Source organism: Mastacembelus armatus, chromosome 9, assembly GCF_900324485.2.
Source record: "Mastacembelus armatus chromosome 9, fMasArm1.2, whole genome shotgun sequence".
NCBI lineage: Eukaryota > Metazoa > Chordata > Actinopteri > Synbranchiformes > Mastacembelidae > Mastacembelus > Mastacembelus armatus.
The window spans coordinates 21,845,985-21,870,606 of NC_046641.1; the positions used below are offsets into that span (position 1 = coordinate 21,845,985).

General features: G+C 39.8%; 1 protein-coding gene across 2 annotated transcripts; it reads right to left on the reverse strand.

The window, feature by feature from the left end:
• Positions 1–203: 203 nt before the first annotated feature.
• zgc:63587 (septin-2A) lies at positions 204–23,919 on the reverse strand. 2 transcript variants are annotated; one of them, XM_026321249.1, is made up of 12 exons: positions 23,780–23,919; positions 18,826–18,881; positions 18,220–18,319; positions 18,040–18,126; positions 17,499–17,622; positions 16,246–16,380; positions 15,549–15,666; positions 5,384–5,485; positions 5,048–5,193; positions 4,783–4,866; positions 4,634–4,691; positions 204–1,604 (listed from the first exon to the last, which is right to left on the reverse strand). In XM_026321249.1, exons 2-12 carry the CDS (start codon positions 18,850–18,852, stop codon positions 1,539–1,541), a joined length of 1,047 nt encoding a protein of 348 aa, XP_026177034.1. In that variant the 5' UTR covers positions 18,853–18,881; positions 23,780–23,919; the 3' UTR covers positions 204–1,538. The 2 variants fall into 2 exon arrangements, with proteins under 2 accessions (XP_026177034.1, XP_026177033.1); XM_026321248.1 differs by having other exon boundaries at positions 18,826–18,884; positions 23,780–23,908.
• Between the last annotated feature and the right edge of the window lie 703 nt (positions 23,920–24,622).

Sequence of the window (24,622 nt, forward strand, 5' to 3'; positions counted from 1 at the left end):
CAAATCATTGTCCAAGTTGAAAATTTCTGTGGTTAATGTTACAACTAGATCCTATGTGGCTGACCACAAGACACATGCCAAGAAAGGTTACGATAAGACTCACACGTACATTTGTTTTGTTCTGACTGTCAAATTTAAAACACACAAGAACAAAGGTTCAAGAAATGTGCCACTGAAAATCAACCTCAGAATAAACAAATGTCAACGTTTTTTCTTTAAACAGATTTTATTTCAGAGAAATACAAAACAAAACTGATGCCTAAAAACACATCTTTACTGACATATGGTTAAGAAATGATCATTATCTTTGTTATAATATGTTTAACAGATAGATTTGCATGTGAGGGTAAAAGACAGAAACACTTAATGAGATCAACGACCACAGTCAAATGGCACCACTGAAGCAAAGTTAGGTTGAGTCTGCTGCTCACAGAAGCCTGGAGGGAGTTCACACTCGTAATAGTTAAACATGGTAGTATTTGATTGTTAAACTGGAAACCCCAAACACAGTATGATGATGGAAGACTGAACATGTAGTGTACAAATAGACTATTTTACACATGAAATGACATCGCTGAAGCAAACAGACACAAGTTATATTACGCAACTGAATAATTTGGTTAGTTTTCAGTCTGTAGTCGTAGTTTGGCAGTGACTTTAAGATATGGTGACAAAAACAAAACAAACATGGCACTTTTTTTGACTATAACATATTAAAGTTTGTTTACTTTATAACAGAGTGGCATTAGTTCCTGTATAGCAGACTTCCACAATAAAAGTCAAACAAAAGCCTAGAATTAAATTTGTGTTGACGGCTACAAAATAAGATTTCTAAATATCTGTCTGGGAAAACAGACACAAGAGCATTCATTGTTCTCGACACGAGCAGTTTACCTCGTTCACCACTTCAGTCACATTTCACATATTTATGGTTGTTGTGTTGTCAGCCTGAAGCAAACTGAAACCACCCAGAGGTAAAGGTGATGTACAGAGTTACTCAAAAACCAAAAGAAAAGAAGAGAAGTCATTTTTCATTCTTTTTCACTTTAAAGTTAAAACAATTTTAGAAGCTGATAGCAAAATAAATGTGAATGACACCACACTGAAGCTTCGACCTGAACAAAATGCATAATTCATACATATACTTTTGTAAACATGTTAGCATGTACCGTTGGAAACTCTGTGGACAATAATTAAGACAAAGACTAAATGTGTCATTGATAATAACCCAGTATTCAAACATTTTTGTGGGTGCATTTAAAAAAAAATTTGTTCATTCCCACTCAGCACAAATTGGAGTCTTGAAAATAAAAAAATATATCAGTGGTGTGCCCCTGAACAGCTGATGGATGGATGTTTGGAGGGAAGAAGCAGAAGAAGAAGTGGTGGTGTGTAGATAAAGGTGATGTGATCCCAGACACCTGGACTCCTGGTGGGACTGCAGGCAGAGATGGATTCAGATAAGGGTGAGGTGTGTCTCTGTGTGCGTTTGTGTTGTGGCGCTGGGATCACCGTGTTTCCCTTCTGCTCCGACCCTTTTACTCGTCTGATTTCATCTTCATCTGCGCCTGCATCTGAGCGATCATCTCCTGCATGCGTCTGAGCTAGAGAAGAAAAATGAAAACATAATTACAGTAATGGACCAGCCACAGTCATATCAGTGCGTTTCAGCTGTGTCTAAATAAAAGCTGGTTTCCTTATTTAGACAATTACAGCTTCAAAAACAAACACACTGAATGGTCCCATGTTTATTGCTTCACACAGCTGGAGAACTTGGACACGTTTTAAGCAACACAACTTAGTTAGTCATGTTTCTTATTGGGAATAAACTGGTAGCTCAGGAAAATGGAAACTCTTTCTTGAATGATTAGTTTCATAAACCCAACTCAGCGCTCTGGAGCTCAGATTAACTGAAGCCTGATTTATTTCCTAACTGTGAAACAGATTCATGACAGACATGTAAAGACAACACAGCGATGTACACATAGCAGCACTGAGAGGAAGATATTGTCCTAAAATCTACTGCAATGACCGAAGCAAAAAAACATTTTGGCAGCATGTTGCAGGACAACAGTAAGTTCTGACTCTGACAGAGCCACAGTTCAACTACACTGAACTCCTCAGTTCCTGCAGGGCCCAGCTCGTAATGAATCGTTTTACCACTGGATCATCTTACTTGGTTTGTACAAGTGAGAAATCAAGTTTTTATATGGTGGAAATTCAGTTTGAACTCCAGATATTGGTTTAGCTTTACTTTAATAGCTGAGAATTAAAAAAGAAAAACATGCACTGGGATTCTGTGCACTTTGGACACAACGTCTGACATGTGCTCAGACTTGTGATAAATGTAAGCAAAGTGACTCATGTTCACAGTTAAGGGGAACTTTCAGGGAGGACTGTCTCTTTATTCTTCAGGAGAAATATCAGTTTTTCCATTGCATATACATCTCCTACTGTCACATATATATTTCACTACACTAGAAGGTTAGCGGAAATGGCTGAGACATACGTGCTCTCAAATTCTCCAACACTGCTACGGAGTGTACAAGTGACTGATCAAACCTTGAAAAAAATGAGGAGATCAGTCAGATATAATATTACTCATATCATTACATAAGCACAACATGGCTGTAATGTCAAAATAAGAATGTATTTAAAAAGGTATAAAGCATAAATCAGTGTTGAGCAGTAAATAAATCATGGCTGAACAGTAAATGTTAGTGTGGAAGTAAAAACTGGACCAGAAATAAAATAATAATTAACAGTAAAATAATCTCACTAAATAATTCCTGAACCAAATGTTTTAATGTTTAATGTTTTTCAGGTACTCACCTGTAATTTTCTTTAATGTCTAGCGCCATCTTGTGGCAAAGGATACAACTTCACTTGGTTTATGTTTCTAATTTCTTGGAAAATGAAATCAGGTTGTTTCTATACAATTATAAAAAAGTTTTGTTTTTTTTACAGCATATCAGCCAGGTTTACTAACAGTAAGGCAATGTATGATGATCGAACATTATCACCAATGTTTAATAAAGTGCAATATTGCAGTAAATTTCATATTTACTGAACAATAATGACAATGTCACACATTTGCCTGACATGCTGTGAATGACACAGTTTATTTGTATAGATTCATTGGAAGCATAGTGATGGAACAATGACTCCATTTTCCTTATTAGTATAAAATTATATAGCTCTCCAGGAACCTTTCTAAGAAATGGTTACAATCAGAAAGTTATTTGCAAACTAAAGTGTTGTGTTATCACATACAAGTCTGAGTAACAGTAGTTCATGTAACGTTTCCTCCCTGACAACACGTACACAAACGCATCACTGTCTCTCCAGCTTTGTGTTTTGGGCTCCTCACATTTCTGCAGTCATTCCCACCGTAAAGCCGTGCCAAGACATTCAGACAGGAAGTGATGGCATATCCTTCCTGGGCCCACTGTTTACAAATAGCTCTGATTGCACCCCACCCACTCAGTGCAGTGCACTTTAGCAGTAACACAAATAGGTCAATCAAGTGCAATCAGGAAATAGGTCATTGCTTAATGACGTACAGGCTCCATGGCCCAAAAGGTAAACAATGCATATGGAACACAGTGACCATTATGCCATTTGTTTCTATGAAATACATGACAATGAATGTGAAGAGTTGACAAATCTCCTGGTATGACTTTAACATGTTGCAATGAATAAAACAGAAAGTCAGGTTAATGTTGCACCAAAGTAGGGCTTTACACTTCACTACATTTGGTGCATCTGCTTTATGTGGTGCGACTGATCAGACACCTGAACTGTTTTTAAAAGATAAAGTTTTCAAGCCTGCAGCAGCAGCAAACCTACATGCTGCCCCAGGACATTTCCATTTTTATACTTTTTCTTTTTAGAATATGTTGAATTTACAGAGTAGCTCAAAGGCAGAAAAGAGCACAAACAGCCCACACAGCTTTAAGAGACCATACCAGTGGTTTTGCATCTTCAAGCGAAATATCTAGTAACTACTACACTCATCTAGTGTTAGCACCAGTCATTTCCCAAAGCAGGGAACCACATTTTAAATTTTGCCAATTTGCTTGAGCTTTCAAAATTCAGTGCTTTTCTACTAAACCACACAGCAACATTTAAGCTCATTATAATTATGATTTCAATAAAAACACTGAGAAGGTATGCTTGATTATGATGCATCAGTTAACGTTTGAGCCTGTGCCAGTTGGTTTTAATGGCATAGAACTGAACCCAGTAGGTTAAAACGCATTAAACATGGCTCCATGATCGGAAAATGCTTGTCAGAAATCTCTGTTTTAAGTACACAGGATTTACGGGATTCTGCGTCCAAAAGCAATGGCCCTTTAAGTGCTGCTTAGTATAATTCAATATGTGTACCTCAAAATCCTGAAGCTTGATATTCACTACATCTTAAAAATAGTAAAAATAAGGGACAAACCCTATTTTTGACACAGCCAGAAAAGAGAGGAAGAAACGTTACAGCAAGTAGTAACAAGAACATGAGGATTATTCTACTAATCTGAACTAAAACTAATCTGAACCTACCCTTTAATCTGTTTTTTGGTCCTGCACATTTGTATTTATAACTATTCAGTTGTTACTGAGTCCGTCATGTTCTTACCTCAGCTTCTTTCTGTAGCAGGATCTGGTCTTTATCCAACACCTCCTCATCCACAGCCCTGCACAGAAAAAACATGGTAAATATTATTAACCTTCCTTAAATCAGGAGCTGCCTATCAGTTGTTTAAGCGATGTAAGTCAGAATCTCACCTGCCCGCTCTCTTCAGCCTCTCTGAACGGAAGTTCTCATAATGCAGATCCTGAGTTACCTCCTGGAGGTCTTGCATGTGGGTCCTGCAACAAACAGACATGCAATCCTGTTTTCACACACTAGAAGGCAGCAGAGCTTTTTACAGCTCATTCTTCCATAGTGGACGATTACAACCAGCTTAATTAAGAAATTCTGTCACGTTTCTAAAATAATTTTCGTCGGAATATCCTATTATTTAATCCGTTTTGTACCAGGGAGACTCACACAAGCATGGTGCGGAGTTTGAGGAAATCATTGTGCTCAGGATTCTCCACTTCAACAACTCCCCAGGGGTAAAGACGACCACGGATCTTCTTGCCCTTCACCTCAATCAGCTGGTTGGAGCCAATCACAGCAAAGGGAATGCTCGCCTGGGAAAGGAAGATAAATGTCAGTGGATCGCCAGAGACAAACAAAGTTAGAGGAAGAGATATGGAAAGTGATGTGGAAAATAAAGGTATCGGAGAGGAGGAGACACAGTTAAGGGAAGTAAATGTGAATAGAAAGAGAATGGTATCTATCACTATAGCATGAGAGAGAGCATGTTTGATACCCTCTCACCTTCAGGACTCTGGTCTGCTCCTTGAATTCCTCATCCTCATCCGAGTCGGCATCAGGTAGCTGATAAATTCTGATCCCGTGCTCAGCGATCTCATCCAGGATCTGAGAGATGTAAATGAGAGAAACACACAGGGTGAGGAAGCAGTGTCGTGACCTCCTGACATGCCCCCCTGCACAGGAAAAACTGGGGTCTTGAATCCTGCAGAGATATCACTATAGATACTATTAGAGGGTCAGCATGACTTGCTGTTATTAATCTGCACTTCAGCAGTGCAGAAACCAATGAGCTAGAAAACCTTTTCATTTCAACAGTGTCATTATCCCCAAGGACCCTTTTTCTTTAAAACATCTTTTAGAACAAAATGGCCCATGATTTATTTTGAGAGTACTGTATTCATACTATGCATCTGTTCTTGTCCCTGTACTTAGTTTACCTTATGTAAAACAAAACTTTGAAATATAACTTGAATCTAACATTAGTCACAGCTTGGCCCAATGAATCCAATAAAGCACAGCAAGGCCTCTGTAATTTATCTAAATTTATATACAATATGTATAAAATCGGTGCATTCACTGTCAACTATGAATCATATGGGCAAAATAACAGCTGCCACTCTGACCCATAAACAGAAAGTAAGACTGCCCTATGGACTAATAGGAGGGTTTGAGTGAGTACCTGTTGTTGCAGCAACACATTTAGTTATAGCCCCTCATGGAGAAAAGAGCACAGAGACAGACAGGGTACAGTAGACAGGTGAAAAATAATAATGGTTCGTGTGTGCGTGTTCAACTTCTGAAAGCAAAGTTCTCACCCCCTGTTACTCACAGGCCGACCGGTGAAGAAACAAGCCGAAACAAAGGAGCTTTCTTTACCGCCACCTCAGGGACAGATGTCAGTATTTATTATTCTAGACATCAAAGCTGCATTTTCTTTTGTTTTACAGAGAACAGACTTCTTAAAGCCACAATGCAGTCTTATATAATGGAGCCAAAAAATGTCATGTGTTGTTTTCCTGACGTTTTGGGAACCTTCATGTACTGTAGTGTATAACAGGGCAGTGGTGAGTCAGCCAGGAATCAGGGAAGTGAGCGCAGGTTTTCCTACAGAGCACACAGCTCCTGTTCGAGTCCTGACTCTGGCTGTAGCTTATTTTCTCAGTGACACCCTGTGCATGGTGTATGCAAGATAGTGTGTGTGTGTGTGTGTGTGTGTGTGTGTGGGTGTGTGCGGGCAGAGCTGGGTATTGTTGCGGGGCAGATCTATAAACAAGCTTTGCAGGACTCGGAGGACTGCGTGACTCTGGACCAGAGCCTCTTTTTTCCTTCATTTAGCTAAAACACATGGTTTACAGATCCCTCCAGCATGGAGGCTGGATAAACATCACTCTGGTGGGGCAGAACATAGAGAATTTTGGGAAACTGTGCAGTCAGTGGGAACATAAACATGAGTGACACAATGGCAGGAAAAAATGTAACAAACAACAAATATAGTCCCAGAAGTAGATAACCGCAAAATTGAGACAATATGCAATAAAACAGGAAAAAATCTAATCGAAAGGCCTTCAGCTAAATGAACAACCAACTAAAGACAGTATGGCATATTTCAGGAATGTAAACTACTATTAAATATCTAGAAACATCATCTGGTCATTGCACAAACATGAGTCCGCTGTGTGCCATCATCTGTTTCCAGACCTTGCTAAACCAAAAGCTGCAAAATGGCTGTTTACCTGAATATTTCTGTTCCGTAACATGTGCTTAGTACGGCCTGACACCTATAATCAAACCCCTCAGGGATCATCAGATGTTCAAATCACTGCCTGCTCCAAATCCCTGTTGTCTCCTGCTGATTTACTGTACACAATGTAATCCTTAATCCCTAATGAAACACCAGCCTCTCCCCCTCATGGCTGTGTATTTTCATTGGCACAGAGATGTGGGCAATGGGAGCCATTTTGATTTTATGACCATCCTGTCTGACTATAATACAACCCCTGCCCCCTCCTTATACTGTTATGGTTGGACATGTAGGTGCACTCAATGCTACCAGGGCAGTGAGCGAACAATGCAACTGAAGACACTGCTTCAGTTTTAATTAGAAAAGGAAGACATTAAATTTATCAATTTATGTTTCGGGCTCACGTCGCTGAATATGAAGCATCTATTCCATCATCTGGGCAGCTATGTTGAGGTGAGGGTGGAGGCTGCTGCTGTCCAGTTAGAAAATGGGTTAGAAATGAAACAAACTGCAGGTGACTCATATATTTCCATTGTTCATTCAAGATCTAGGAAGAGCAGTACTAAATATACCGCAGTGGTTATGTGTAGCCCAAATATAGCAGTACCTAGAGGCCTATAGATAGATGTAATTACGCAGGATGGATTCATGGCTAATCTTGCAATGGCACAGCAGGTTGAACCAAAACCTCCAATCATAATGAAACAGGGTGCAAACCAATCATTACAGGGATGAACTGTTTCACCACGTCAGCCTGCTGAGAGAATAATATTTTCACCATTTGTTCATTCTCACAAGCAAACCCACAAAAATATGAATGAGTCAAACACCTGACTAAGTAGTGAGAAATGAATTCTGGGCAAACAACACTGGAAGAAAACAAATATTTACCAAAGAAAAGCACAGAGACAAAACAGAGGAAGAAAACCATTGCAGTCCTGACATTTACCAGGTAACCGCACGTACTCATTCGCAATTACACAGTTTAGTCACGTGACTGCGGAAGACAAAGCTAAGCCTTCTCAGGCCTGGCATGACGTTTGTATCCATTAAACAGAAACTAACAGTGAACAATACTTGGAAGTAGCAACATGTACCAAAGCATTTGTGGGAAATCAACAATGTGGAGAGAGGGAGAGAAAAAAAAACCCCACAAAACAATCAAACTGCACCTCAACGCTAATCAACCCTGATTGAGGAGAAGGACCAGACCAGCACAAATTGTACATAAACTTTATGTAACCTCACAGCTGCCTGCACGCATCTGCACAGTCACCATGGGAATGAAATGGTGCATCATTGCCATTAAATGTAGTACATCAGCTTTCTAACACTTGTTTCATACTGAAAAAACACCACAGGTGATGGAGCCCTCTACCATAGTGAGTCTGTTTTAGTGAGTGCTCACTGTCCCTAATGAGACTCCTGTAGGTCTAACAGTATGTTTGAATCATAAACGCTTACTTTGCGCCTTCTCAATCCATTTCTTAGTCCTACGTTTATACAAAAACATTGATTCTACAGTAGAACAAATGGCTAAAGTGAGTGAGTCAGCTGCTTTTACTGGTAATAACAGAAAACTAACAAGGAGAGTTTTGCATGAAATATAATAAACTACACATGGTAATTTTTTGAAAAGCATTAGGAAGAATCCTACATTGTTCTGCTGGCACATTTATTTCGTGCTATGGGTGTTATGTTTATTTCCTTGTTTATATCTTTCACTAATTGCTTTACATTTGCTACATGCTCAACACAATCATAGTTGGCAAATATAGTGTAGACACAGACACACACACACACAGACACACACACACAGACACACACACACACAGACACACACACACGCACGCACGCACACACACACGCACGCACACACACACACACACACACACACACGTCAAGTTACTGTACTACCAGGAATTCCTGCATTCTGTAGTAGCAGTGAACAACTCATGCAAGGTTGTCTTTGTTTTTTAATCTTTTATGGATAAATCTCCAAGGAAAAACAGAAGAGAAGCAATTTCACTGTTTTATTTTTAATAAGTACAGGTAAACCTCTAATCTAAGAAAAGGTATATTAGCTATGCCTGAAAGGTTTGTCCTATTGGCTAAACAAATGTTCTAGTGGGAAACCTTGGTTCCAACATTAGTTTGGTCTCATTAAAAGAGCTGTTCCGCTGCAGTCCTAGTGCTGATAAGAAAAATGAAACACCAGTGGGTCTGATGATTTCTAACTACTGAGCCAAAACATCTGTACAGAACAGGAGTTCTGAATAAGCAGAATATGATTCTTCCCATATGAAATAAAAAAAAAAAAAATACTGAGCACCCTATCTCCAGTTGTAAATAACTATAAAAGTGATATTGGTGTGAGGTAGGTCTATAAATGGGAGGCCTGTGGCCTGCGTCACAGTAATGAATATTTCTGACAACAAATTATACACATTTCAACTAAACAAGACAACTGTTACACTTTTCTTTAGTTTAGGTGTTTTTCTTTGCCAACATTAAGACACATACAGATACTTCTCTTGCCTGAAAACGCCTTTCAGCTAACCAGCTCTCTCCTGCCTGCAGGGAGTCTGAGGGGGTGAAGGAGCCTCGACAACACCTGATCCGAGGGGTGGTGGTGGTCAGTGGGATTTAGACCTCATACCAGCCTCCTACAAAAGCTCACACACACTTTCATGAACACACAGCTAACTGCTGTTTCACTTTGTGAACGGGTATAATCTGGCATCAGCAGTAGGAAAAGGTGTTTGGTGTGGGGAGCGTTGCAGCTCTAGAAGGTTGCTGACCCACAAGAGACAGAGGAGGGCCTGGCAAGAGAGGTCAAAAATATGCTCACACCTTCAAACACTCTGACCTCTAGACAGTCTACAGGTATTATACAGGTAGTCTACATGATAAAGTATCATATGAAAGGCAGTGATCAATACATTTACACACACACACACACACACCTATTGTCTGGGTTTAAGTATTAGTACAGTTAAGACCACCCACCACCCCATCTGATCAAAGACCACAGAGAGGAACAGTCAAGCTATTCATGTAATCTTGTGTTTAAGTCAGATTTAGATCAGGGGAGTGTGAGTTTGAGATTTCAATGACATATCAGGTTTGGACCCTGGTCTGATATGGACCCTGGTCTGGTAATCAAAAGTGTCTCAGTGGTAAAATGACTCATTAGCAACACAGCAATGTCCAGAAACCTTTCATGTTTTCACACTGCAGTCAGCATGTACTTTCTGTATTTGAGAACAGATGATTGTGTGTAATAAAGCTGCTCATTCCATGAGGGAAAACACATATTTATTGTTTTAAAATCTACAGAGAAGTGGAGCATGGCCTGGCACAATGAATGATGGAGGGCAGAAAAATAAATATATCAACGTGTTTAAAACACTGGCAGGGAAACAACCAAGCACAAACTGACCAGGGACTCGCTTACACACCCCACACACATACAGGAGTGAGGTAAGAATGAAGTAATCTGTCCACCTTTACCACGTGCAAAGAAAAAATTAAAATCAATTAAAAAAACTGAGTTTCGCCACCAGAAACACCAAAAACTTGCATACTATAATTACACATCATTAACCAGTCACCTATACCTGCTTCTTAGTCTCCTTTTCTAGCTCTACAGATCTGACCTTTACCCTCTCTGTTAAAAATGCTTCACATTTTGTTATTGCCATTTAAAAAAACATGGTGACAATACTGGCTGGTGTGAGCAGTCCGGCCCCGGTAATGAGTCCCCACGGGGCCATAAAGCTGCTTCACACAGTGAGAGGATGGTGGAGTGGCTCTTGGAGACAACAGCAAGGTAGACAATGAGGGGAAAACTGTGACACTGCCTTAGCCAGAGGTAAAACATGGCAAATGAGGGGACAAACGTGACAAAGGAATGGTTTTGGATGGAAGACCATGAGCAGAGATGAACGGGACAGGACAAGACTTAGAAGGAAGGCGAGAAGATGAAGAAGATGAAAGTAGCGACAAGAAAAAGAGAAGGCATACAAGGGAGAGAAACAAAGAAGAGTGGACGGTGGAATGAGGGCTGAACTATTGTCTGCTCTCTGCAAACACATGCGGGAACGCAGAAGGAACCGGGTTCTCTGGCCCTCACTGACCTCTGGCTTAGGAGAACAGCCTTTAGTCTACACACTAAAGAAAAAAAGATCTACTGGGGTTGAGGCCTGAGGCAAATATCTTTGACTACTAACCTTTCATCAAAATTAAAAAGTTTAGTATAACCTTCTAACAGGTTAGCTTGTCAAGTCCAGTGTTTCAGTACTACACACACACAGATCACCTGTACTACTGCTGAGTATGTTCTAAAACGTAAAATAAGAAAATAAGAGAGGGTTTAGATGGATGTGCTGTAGCTTCCTTCTAAGCAGTGTTTACATTTATTGTATATTTCTTTTTTTAAGTTTTGCAGAGGCTCCCTGCCCTGAGATTAATTTTGATCTCCCAGGCTTGTTGTGTCTTGTAGAAAGATCATGTCTGAAAATTAAGTTTTGGCTGATCCAAAAGAGCTCAGATAACATCAAACCAAGAAGACCATGCTAGGTCAAATTAAGTCATTACACTTGTGTACAAAACGTTCTGGTGTTTAGTAGGTGATTTTTTTTTTTTTTTTTTTTTTTAAGATGTCTGAGCTTCCCTTCAGAACCTGACTGATATTACTGTCTTTGGTTTACACTGAATTATTAAAGTAAGATGTACCAGAAGTGAAATGAAATCCTCAACACACAAGGGTAGAAAACAGTGAAAAATGGTTTCTAAAGGACAAGTTTTCAAATTTAAATTTTGCTTGTTTTTTCTGACTGGCTTGAGGAAACACAAAGACATTCAGTTTACTTATTGCAGGAAGAGCAGCAAATCCTCAACTGAGGAGCTGGATCCAGAAAATCTTGAGTTTTTTGCTACTAAAAAAAAAAAAACCAAACAAAAAAACCAAATGAGAATGCAAATTACATTTTTGTCAGTTAACTAAACAATTAATTTTTTTGACTATAGAATTATGTGAAAAAACACAAATATAAAGCAATATTTTGTGCAGAGAAAACTAAGCATCTTTACTTTCCGCTTCCATCATGATCAAGTCCAAACCAGTTGTGTACCATCGTCTGTGTTCAAACAGAAAACAAAGCTTTTTTGGGCTAAAGCCCCACACAGGATATGACTATAAGGTCCCAGACTGAGAGGATCAGCCTCTCAATATACCCTCCTCAGTGCAACTTATGAGCTAGAGACCACAGCAACCCTGGTGAAGGAAATTGGCATTAAAGCAAATTTTAAAAAAGGACACAAAGAAACAGGGGAAGAAAGTAAGAAACAGCTGTGAAGCACTGCCAGCAGAGGAAGGACTGAGCGAGAAGCAGGCAGAACTAAGGGGATGAAAGTTGAACAATGTGAAGTTTGTTCACTGTGTCCGTGAGCCTTAGCTGTGCAGGGCAGCAGGTTGCGTCTTGTCAGTGGAACAGTTTTAACACATTGGAAGGAACTTATATTGTTCTGTACAAGCTGTTTCCCAATAATAATAAGAGATAGGACTGGACATGGCTTAAGAGGAAGGGGCCACTTTGACTAAGAGACAAATGGCTCCAAAGAGGGAGAAAGTTTCCTGTAAAAAAACAAACTAATAAATACTGTGGGAGAATCGCTGGGGGTTATCAATCATCCTTTAGCACTCTGCTTTGTGGCAGGTTCTTGGCTGCAGGGACGCTGACCTCTAAGGAAGGCCTGGTGCCCCTCTACATTGTATGGGACTGTATGGCAGGAATCAGGCATGTATACCCAGGAGACACTTCAAATTATCTGATCGAACCAACAAACACTCAAGCCAGATAGATTTGTTCTGATGAGGGACGAGTACAGTGACTTTCATGACTACACTGGCTGCAACTGAGTGATTATTTTGAATGTACCTCAAATAGTCTGGTCAGTAATCAGATGTCACTTTCATACATCTAGTTAAGCATATACATAGTTTTTTTTAACCATGTGTCACTTTACCTGATGAAACAGGATTACGGGTCATCTACAATCTACATGACATGTCTTGATATTAGGAATATTATACAGAATATTCATAAATAAAATGTATGTCGATGTGAAGGTCTGTCAAAAATAAAATAGGGATACTAGACAAAGATTTTCATAAACCCAAATGCATCAACCCCAGTAGGCTAATTTTCACAAATGAAGATAAAACTTTGCCCGAAATGCAACTGAGCAGGCAATAACAACTTATGTCCTTCTTTTGGACACACAGCCCATTCCTAAATGTAGGGCCAATAGCTCAATTAGCTTTCTGTACTTCCTGACAATAATGACTTGCCCAGGAACTCATCATTAGATATCTACATCCATCCATCCATCATCTACTGCTAATCCTTGCATGGTTACATGGGGTTGGAGCCAATCTCAGCTGACGTTGGGCGAGAAGCGGGGTACACTTTGGACAGATCGCAAGTGATGAGATACATTCAACCTAAGTTTAAACCTTCTAACAACGTTCGTCCAGTATAGAAAAGAGCTATGTGTAAATGTAGTAACAGTATGGAAATAAACTTGCTTTATACAGGGATTTGGTTACGGCTGTTTGTGTGTGGGCATGTGTGTGTGTGTGTGTGTGTGTGTGTGTGTGTGTGTGTGTGGGTGTGTGTGTGCGTGTGTGCGTGCGTGCGCTTGTCCATTTTGTTGAACTCAGCAGCTAATTTCTCCTCAGTGTATACTCGTAAATGTCTGTTGAGGGAACACTTAAAGCATGTGAACAAACTCTTCTGGGCAGATAGTGTTGTGGACAGTTCAGCGGCAAAGAAGCCAGATCACAGTGATACTGCTGGAGTATTTCCGCTGTTGTCCATTTATCATTTCCCTCTATGCTGATACTGGATGCACTTTTCAAGTATATGATATCCAGGAGAAACTGAATGAAAAGTAAGGCATGGACAAAATTTTAAAAAGTTATACCAAACATCTAAGCAAAACAGCTGACATGCAGCACGCTGCCAGCTGGATCACAAAGCTAACAAGCTTGGGAGGTTTCTGTACTTGGAGGGGGGGGTCAGTGCTTGCAGGAAAACTGGTTTTGTTCACCTTAAGTGCCAAAAGAACACTCAGAAAGTTTGAGGAAGGTCAAAACACAAAACAACACCACAGAGTACTTTTCAACAAGGCCCTTAAGGGTAACACAGTGGAGGGATTTGACTTCTGATCCTTGAGCGACTTGTGTATTAGTGCACTGCACAGAATTGGTCACTGAGTTCTCAGGTGCTGATACTGTGATAAATGTTAAATCCCGTCTTACGGAAACGTGTCCTAAAGTGTGTGTGTCCTCAATACCCAAAATGTGTCCCCTTCTTTTCCTAAGGTGTTACATCAGCAATTTCAAGCAATCTGGCTGAAGGAGCTTTAAGCAAAACAGACTTTCTCCTAAAGAGAACCCAGACGTGCAGGACTCTGGTCAGCCAACCAGCCTGACACCAGACACACCACCGGCTCCGGGACCTGAATGAGAGGCAAGCAGGAGGTCTGGGCATGCATGGGCAGGTGGGGAGACAGACTGGTTTCCAATTAAAGACAGAATGAAGCAGGCTTAAAAAAAATAAATAAATCAATTTGCAACCAAAGCTCTACACATTAGCCGACTGCTTCTACAGTGGAACTGCAACTGATGATTATTTCTATTATCAATTACTGATTATTATTTTCTCGATTAAATAGTTTGGTCTTAGGAGAAACAGAGAAGCCGTAAAATCCTGTGAAGTAACTTTATATTTGAGAGGTTATCAACTGAACATCTCGCCATGAGGCGTGCGTGTGTGCGTGTGTGTGTGTGTGTGTGTGTGTGTGTGTGTGTTCTATCAAACTGCTCTGTCCTTCCTACTCTGGACAGCAGGAAACTATGGAGCGTGCAGGCAGGCAGACACTTGGGTCAGCTCCAAGAGGAAGAATCCGGTTAAGATGTGCTCCATCTATATTATATACAACAGTGTTTTCATGCATGGCTCCCTCCTACAGTTTCCTCTCTTATGTTGTCCCTCCCTGTACTTTTTAAAACAATCTGGCTATATCATCAAAAACACAAAAATACAAGCCATAAAACTGCAAGTACGCGTGTGCTTTCTCACACGAATGGACGGATGTCTGACACCACGCTGCCAGTAAGGGTTGGTAAGTGATTTTGCTATTATTAGTGTATGACCCAATGCTTCATTTTCTAATGGCTAAACCATACACCTGGAGATGGGATAAAAACAAACACATAACTGATCCAAAGGTCACTAACTTCCTAACAAGTGCTTGAACATTCCAGCTCAAATTCAGGGGAAAGATGATTAGTGTTTGCAGAAAAGAGTGTGTGTGTGTGTGTGTGTGTGTGTGTGTGTGTGTATCCATCAAACCCACCCTCCTCTTCAGGCGATCCCTCTCCCTCAGTGTCAGTGTGTCAGCCTTAGCGATGACTGGGACTATGTTGACTTTGCTGTGGATGGCCTTCATAAACTCCACATCCAGAGGCTTTAGGCTGTGAAAGGCAAGAAAAGGGAAGACAAGAGATTGGGAAAGATTAGAGAAGTGAATTTTATTATGCAATGTAAAATGACATAATAGTACTGGGAGACAAGGCAAAACTGAAAGGTAACATTTATAATTGTAGGTAAGGAATAACAGTTGGAATAACTTAATCTTCACACCTACATTTTTGTCTGGTCACCTGACGGCTGTCCTAACTAGCCAAAGACAAAAACCACATCTAGTTACAAAATACTTATTCTGTTAAATTACTTCACAGCTTTGCTAAAAGCAAGAGATACCTTATTTTGAAACATCCAAAATGAAGAAGCTCTGCCTTGTTTACATCAAAAGTCTGGTTGGCATTAAATGTAAAAGTATATAAAAACAAACAAACACCCAAAGCAGACAACATAATAAATACGACTTAATTCTGATTTAAACATGTATTAAATTGGGAATTACAGAGAATATTTTCCAGTGTCCTCTATATCAGGTAATCTCAGATGTACTGTCGACAGACACAAAACCCAACTAAGGATAAGGATGCACAAGTGTGTGTGTGTGTGTGTGTGTGTGTGTGTGTGTTTACCCGTGTCCGAATGGAGATATGAAGTAGAAGCAACAGTGAACCCTATTGTCCACTATGTGCCTTCGGTTCAACCCACTCTCATCGTGGAGGTATCTTTCAAACTGATTGTCAATGTACTGGATGATGGTCTTGAAGCTGACATGAAAAAACAATGACAGCAACAAACATAAGTCCCCTAAATCACACTAAACATGTAAACACTGTTTGACCAAAAATACTAAAAATATATACTAAAAATAGTAAAGTTCAAGAAAAGAAAATCATGTGTCATTGTGAATGAAACCAAGTAAAAGGACCTTCACTGTCAAGAAGAAACTGGATTTCTACAATAAACGGGTGGTGTACTTTTTTATGTCAGATGATATGTCACTATTGTTAAAAATTCATTATCTCCAGTTTTGGGTATAGGATGACTGAATTAGTTTCTCTTGAAGGGGCTTCTGTTCCTCTATAAGCCAAGAAACCATTTCAATTCTACTGGATAAACTTTAAAAATATATGTTAAAGCAAAATTACAGCTACTCTTCATTTAACTGCAGAAGTCATGTTGTTGTATTCTCTGCAACCCTTTCTCCTTTTTATTGACAGGGTATAAGCTATTTTCATACTTTCTGGTTATGTCTGATTAGCTGCTGTGATCCTGACAAAGTTTAACTGAAAAAAAATCCATTAAATTTTATTCTGGACGGGCAGCACAATATAAAAATCAACCTGTAGAAAGCATACTGCCACTTTTTTACTTTGTTGTTGAGCAGCTAAAATGCTTATAGTGCACCTGACTTGACTGACCTCTCTTTAGCTGATTGGATCATAATGCACTCAGTGTATAAAATGCCTCATCTAATTTTCTATTAAACTTTGACAAGCACAAACCATGTCAAGAGAAAGAAAAGGGGAAGTCATTATCTTTAGGTTAGTTCATCTCTTTTGCAGTTACTTCCGCTTTGTGTGGCCTTTAAAGAAGCGTATGTGGGTGAGGAGTGTAAAAATACAGCTATGCCAGGAGAAGCAACAGGAGGTGACATCGCTGCTGGCACGACGATGCCACAGAAGTAAACACACGTACACACTGAGTTTAAACAAAATGGACATATGGAATGCAGGAGGAGGAGAGGTAGAAAACAGGGAGTTTGAGGTGAAACTCTAGAAAGGGAGTTCTTGAGGATAGAAGAGAAGGATGAGAAAGCATGCTGGAAAGGAAACATGTCCCATGTTGTTATCACTCCTCACTCCTACACAGCACACAAACACACCAGTCCTGGCTGTTGATGGCGTCGCCATATCCAGGGGTGTCAACCACAGTGAGGCGAAGCTTTACCCCTCTCTCCTCGATCTCCACAGTTGATGCCTCGATCTGCACCGTCCTCTCAATCTTCTCTGTGTAGTGGAAGTACAACAATAATTGATGGGTGCCACAACAGCAGAGACACCTCAGTATCAAAGTGTCAAGAACACTGATAACCAAATAACTTGCCTGGGCTATGAGTTTCTACACTGAGCTGCTACAACTGCAGGCTTCAAGAAGGTGGATACGCCCTGAGAAATTAAATCATGGGTTTTGTCATCTAAAAGGGCTATGCGGTTTCTTATCTTAGCAGGGAGGGCCTGGACAATCATTTTCCAGCCAGAAAACCCCTTAAACTAAGTCAAGTCATAAGAGGGGCAAGGTCACAGTTTGAGACTGCAGCATTCTCAAGATTCCTGACAAAACAATACTCTGCTGGAGACACTGCAGCAGGCATTTCTCTATTATTACAGTCTGCATATTTGTGTAATTCTATGCATGTGTGATACCTGCGGCACCGGGGATGTAGCGTTCTGGGTAGAGATCGGTGAGAAACAGGCTGTTTATAAGTGTCGATTTGCCCAAACCAGATTCCCCTGAAAAACAAAGAGTACGAAAAATAAAGCTCTGAAGAAATAAATTCATAAAGAAATCATAGATTCTACATCAAAAGCAATGAGATATCTTACCTACAACCATTAGGGTAAATTCAAAACCTTTCTTCACTGATTTTCGGTGCACTTGGTTTGGGAGGTTGGCGAACCCTACATAACCTGCAGCATCTGGGAACTGTAGAGCATAAACAGTATACAAATTGTTCAAAATGACTTTCTTAATATAATTAAAAAGAATTGAAGGAGTCAAGAAATGTGTAATTACTCAAATAAAAGCAAATAATAATAAAGGAATTGAGGTGTTATGTGATTTCCTACATTTCCCTACTTATTCCTTAAATTCAATACAACTAGCAGTTAACTAACAAGCTAACCAACTCCCCCCGCCGAGACTTTTCATCCTTTCATGAGGTGCACTGTATGTGTGAAGGGGCAAGTGAGACTGATGATGATGATGATGACGCATGTTACTGGAAATTACAACAGGCTATAGAACCGAGGCATGAAACACTTGCATTTAATACAGGATATCCTCTCTGGATGCCTGTGAAAGTGTGTCTGCATGAGATTACAAGTACTATGAGTCTTAATCACCATTGCCTCATCAGAAACCTCTCCTTAGACATCAGTCTTCCAGAGCTAAAATACTGTAATGTGTTGAAACTTCTGCCTGTTACTCACCTTGCCCTTCTCTCCAGATTGAGACATCACTACTGATTATTAGATGTTGGACGTGCCTGCTGGTGAAACAAAAATAATCTAAAACACAGTTCAGCATGTGAGGGAAAAAAACATATGCATGAATACAGTCAAGCTGTTATTGTGACATTTGCCCATGGAGAGTTATGTCCTGGGCAGGCATTCTTTTATACACACAAACAATTCTGCTTTCTTGCACACAATTAAAATGAGCTTTTCCTCTTATTGTCACCAACCTCTTTATTAGCGTTTTCTTTTTCTTAGATTGCCACTTTTTGACATAAACACCAGGTAAAAGTTTTAGATTTGGTAAAAGACAAACCTATGGTCTGTAGACTACCTTGGCAAATGATATCCACATTGGATTTAGGTTCCAAAACAGTAAATAGATCCATGTTTAAAGGATTTGACCTGAATTTAGTTAATGCAATCAAATCCTAAATGCTCAGAAAGACTCAAGGACTTTGTGAAATTATCACATATGCATTAGATAAGTAGTGGACAAAATGGATAAAATCAACTAATCACACATGTAATTTCAAACTACGATATAGTTTAATCAATATGTAACTTTCTGAACAAAATGACCAAACGAATGTATTTGGCTATTCCACAAGCATTTGACAAACTGCAGCCTTTATCCCTCTGACACACAAATCATATACTGTCTGTTGCAAGACATCCATAAAGCAATAAAGACGTACAGTTATCTTTACATTGCTAATCATCATTAGTGTCTTTATGTAGCCGGGCTTTCTCAAGAAACAGAAAATCCATTTGCACCTTAGGATATTTATGTTTCAGCCCATGCTGAGGAGTTCTTTCAGGCTTATGACTACACTGTTTTTTAACACTATCACACGGAAGAAGTTGTGATTAAGAGCTTCAAACAACAAGTGTGTTCCCAGACTCCCATTAAACTGTTACAGTCTTGTGTACCCCGCGCTCTTGCCTTGGCCCATGACCCTGAACAGACGACAGAGCAACAAGCCTGCTTGATAAATTAGCTACATAATGACAGAGCAGGAAGAACAGGCTCCGTTTTATCACCAACACACTGGTCATTGGCAGGTGGAGTGTGATAAGCATTAGAAAGAGGCAGGCAGCGGTGGACTGCCAAACAGTGATGCACTCGGGTTATGTAATGCTAATTGGAGAGAAAAGGTGGCATGGGAACCTGAACTGACCCATCTCCGCTGGCATGACAACCACACATTTGTGGACACTTGGGGAACCATTTCACAATGTTAAATGTATCAGAAGGTTACCGAGGGGCCCTCTGTATCCACATGAAAGTGGGCAGAGATCTCAGATGCTGACAGGGTGGTTTCACTGAGCCCACAGGGGGGAACAATGGCTGTTTATCCCTCTGCTTCCTAGAGCCTTTCTTATACAAGGCAGCTCAGATGGGGCAGAAGGGAGAACACGTGCCTTACTTCAAGACAACAGGGAGACACGCCGATCATTTAGGATAGAGGACTGCCAGGTTGGGCACTGAAGGGCCATACCGGTCAAAAGAGGATTAGAGGTCTTGTCAGATAGGTAAACTCTAAGAAGGAAAGAAATAACTCTCATCCAATATGCAGCAAAAGTCACAGAAACAGCAAACTAGTATTAGGACTCTAATAAAACCCATACTGAAATAATCAGTCAACTAAGCAATTATTGAATCGAACATAACCCAACTCAAACCCACTGGGATAGTCATTTAGTAATTAAATCTAATTTTGTAAAGCAAGAGTACCAAGAAATTTACTTCTTGTGTGTGAATGTTTGCTGGTTTTCCTAGTCCTCTAGGGTTGTGAAATTAAACTTTTGGAGTTTTTGATTAAAGAAATAATAGCACTGATGCTCCGAGAAAGCAGGATGGACATTTTCACAATTTTCTCATATTTCATAGACTAAGAGATAACAAAAAATGTCAATATCATGTGCTAAAGAACAGTCAGGTGATGTGATGGACTGGCATCAAGATCCCCAGAGCCACAGTGCTAGTATGACTGCATTGTTCGTTTAAGATATAAAACATAACAAAAATAATCGCAAATATGTTTTCATAGTGAACATCTAAGCTAATGTATCCATGTGTATCACACACACATACACACACTTGGACATGCTCTGTGGGAACCAGCATTAGGCAGGCAGCAGATTAATTAAAACGTTCCAATACTGCAGTTGTAATATCACAAAGACAACACTACAGGACAGACAGGCAGGAGGCACACTTCAATAATACTCTCTTAATAATGGCCTTTTAATCGGCCAGGCTGCTGAGCTGCTTACACACACATACACGCTGCTATCAAAAGGCCAGACATGGGGGAGATTAAACTGTGTGGGCCAAAAGGGAAAAATGCCACCTTAGTAAAGCCAAAGTTCTTGGCATGTAATGCATTTACAGTTGATTTATGGGCTGGAGTGAAGCCATGAAAGGGCAGCAGTACTTGTGTTCACCTTCCTGACAGGCAGTGTCAAGGGTCTGCACACCAGCTCTCTGTGGATTAAGCACTTTCTATTTTATTGGAAACACTGAAACAATAATTTCACACTAGAGAGATGCAGTAAACTCTGTGGCACACCCACAAAAATGGTAATTTACTGGCAACTGATCACAGCAATGGGGATCCCAGGGCTGCTGAGCTTAATAGAGCGATGCTTGGCACACAAACACATGGGCATACACAGACACAAACACACGTAGACAGGGGGGTTTGAATGTAATTAAGCAGGCATTGGGCAGTGATGGTGGGCAGCAGTAATAAAGATACAATAAAGGTATTTAAGCTGTGGTTTTAGAAACACTTTATAACATGAGCCACTGGGTGGAATGAAAAAGCCTTTCAACCAGGAGGAAACGAGTGGGCCTGCTTATAGCACACACAGACTTTGAAGCAGGATAGACTGTTTATGATTATGGGGACAGGACAGGAAGTGACTAAAAACAAACAGAAGTCATACAGAAACAAAAATGTACCCTAACTATGTGACTCACACAGCTACTGTACAGTATAATGATGCTTTGCCAGGAAAAAAAATCCAGCATTGATAATAAAATGATAAAACAAAAGTTCCTGCGCTGTTCTGGACACCGAACCTGTATAATTATGTTTGGTAAAGAGGCTAAATATAAATGGCAGCTCTTAAGTCTTAATCACCTGTAGCCAGATGTGAGCTCTTATAGTATTTATATTTTGGGTAATGTTTAAAAAAAAAAAAAAAAAAAATCAATAAGCACAAGTGAGCTGGACTGCTTTAAAGCAGAAATTAATATATAATGATATTTACTTTTGCATTCGAGTCAGGTCATACAGTAATTTATATGATATTTATTTTGCTTCATTATCTTAAAATAAATTCCTATATCCACTTAAATTATCTATAAATTGTTTCTGAGCAAAAAAACAATTACACAACATATATTTTATCTAGAAATAAAATTACATAAAAAATGACATTTTTTCTATATTCTTTTATCCAATCATCTATTTAAAACCATTTCATCCAACCTAATGACAGATGATGTAAAAATAAATAAATAAAAATTAGATTTGCAGCTATTATTCTTGCCATTATTACTATTTTTTTTGGCCAACTAAAAATCCAAAACTGCAACAAGTTCAATTTACTATAATCTAAGACAAGAAAAGGATTTAATATCTTTACAGTACGACACTACTATACAGCTCCACTGACGTTTGTCACTGTGAATCAAGTTTTCCTCTATTGACAGCACAGTACAAAACATACCCTTGTAGTTCATATTGTCAGACAGATGTGTTCCCCAGCACTTCTGTGCCTGCCAGCGTTTGTAATATGCAGCAGGGTCACAGGAAGGGGAAAGGTCAGACAGTGGGAAAGTGCTGGATCAGACGCCTGGAACGTCTTTCAACACTAAAAGATGTTGTCTCTCTCATATCAAATTGATCTGCTGGGTAAAGAGCTAAATTGTTCCTAAAGTAAAAGAGCAGCTGCCAGTCTGAGATTACAGCGTACACAGTCTGCCATGGTGCCTACACTGTTGAGCCCTCAGCAATAAAGGAAGGGAAATATGCATGTTTTTACTGAGCCAAATAAAAAAGGAAAGATGGATGATAATCCTTCAATAGTGGCCCTCGGCCACGTCTTAGACAGACACATAAAGAGAAGGTTATTGTTTCCCACTGTTATTGTGAACTTGTCTAAATGTAAAATTTATTTTGTGCTTTACAATCAAAGGTCAAGGATTATTCAGATGAAGGCGATTTCAGATTTCAGGAATGTTACACGTGATGGATTTACAGAAAGTCTGTGAAAGTCCGATCTTTGAATGAGCCACCTGTTACAGATTAGATTATATGATGCTGATTTAACACAGATAAGGCAGCGATGATGCAGTAATTGCAGCAGTGTGAACTGGGACAAGAGGGGACAATAGATGAGTGTTTGAAAACAAAGGTTAAGGCCTCTTGTCAGGGTTTTGTGAAGCTAAAGAGCAGGAGGTGTCATGGCTGGGACAGTGGTGTGATTTAATTCAGCACAATATAAACAAAGACTGGGAGGGGTGAAACGTGTGCGTGCGTGCGTGCGTGCGTGCGTGCGTGCGTGCGTGTAGGCCTCCGGGTCTCCAACAGTTGGATGTTCACCACACCCAGTCTGTCAGACTGAGTTTACCAAACATAAACCGAGACAATGACTAATCTGCGCTCTTAACTTCTTACAAACGATTTCCTCCTTAAAAACGTCTTTGATCCGCCAAAGTCGTGGGAAACGATCCCGCACTGAAGGTTTGTTAACGTAACTTGTCAAACTTTAGCATTCAACAGTTGTTCCCGCACTTGGTGTCATGTTGCCAGCTCGGCTTCAGCAGACTCCGCCGTCTTTCTGTCCCTGCACCGACTCATCCTGACGCTTTGTAAACATATGAATAACAACAAAGCACCGGGCAGCGTCTTACCTGACTGGAACTGTGAAAACTGGTTGATCAACGGGAGCTTTTTTCTGTCGCCGCTGTCCCAGCCCAGGAAGGGAAACCCGGAAGCCGTTCCCGTGAGTCCGCCCTCGTCCCCGAACCTTTTCTTCACCAACGGCTCTTCCTGCGCCACTGACGTCATTACGGCTCAACGGCCAGGACGTCTGAGCCGTAGGGGATATTGTCCGTCAGATCCAATATGGCTGCTGGTGTGTCCCAGTTTCTTTAACGCCGCTCTCCGTGGAGATCTTTGATACACTTCAGCATTGATTCGCCTTAGTACTTTCTTTTATTACAACGTTTTATTTAATATATTAAGACTCAGTTACTTAAATAATTAATATTATTCCATACAGAACTTCAAATAAATAAATAAATAATTATTATTAGGCCTATAATTAAACTATAAAGCAGTACATACAAATAGACTACAGCTGAAACAGTTAGTTTCTGATAGAAAAGTAACTAAGTATCTAATTGTTTAAATAATCTCAAATGTCTGAGATTTAAGGGGATGTTCATCGTGTCTGATGTTTTAAATTTAAGTTGAATCAATATTTTAGAATTTCTTATAAACCAAACAATCAGTTAGGCCTAATTTGAAAATAAATAGTCACCAGATTTATTAATAGACTAATGAAAGCAATCAGTATCTGCAATCTTATATAAAATAATACTTTTAAAAAATCCAATTCAGCTCTAATTATAGCAATAATTTGTGCTGTTACTTCAGCACACAAGTAATATTAATCTAATGCCATAAAATATAACAGTATACAACTCCCAAGCCTAAACCTGCTTAAACACAACTTAATGTTGGCTATAGGT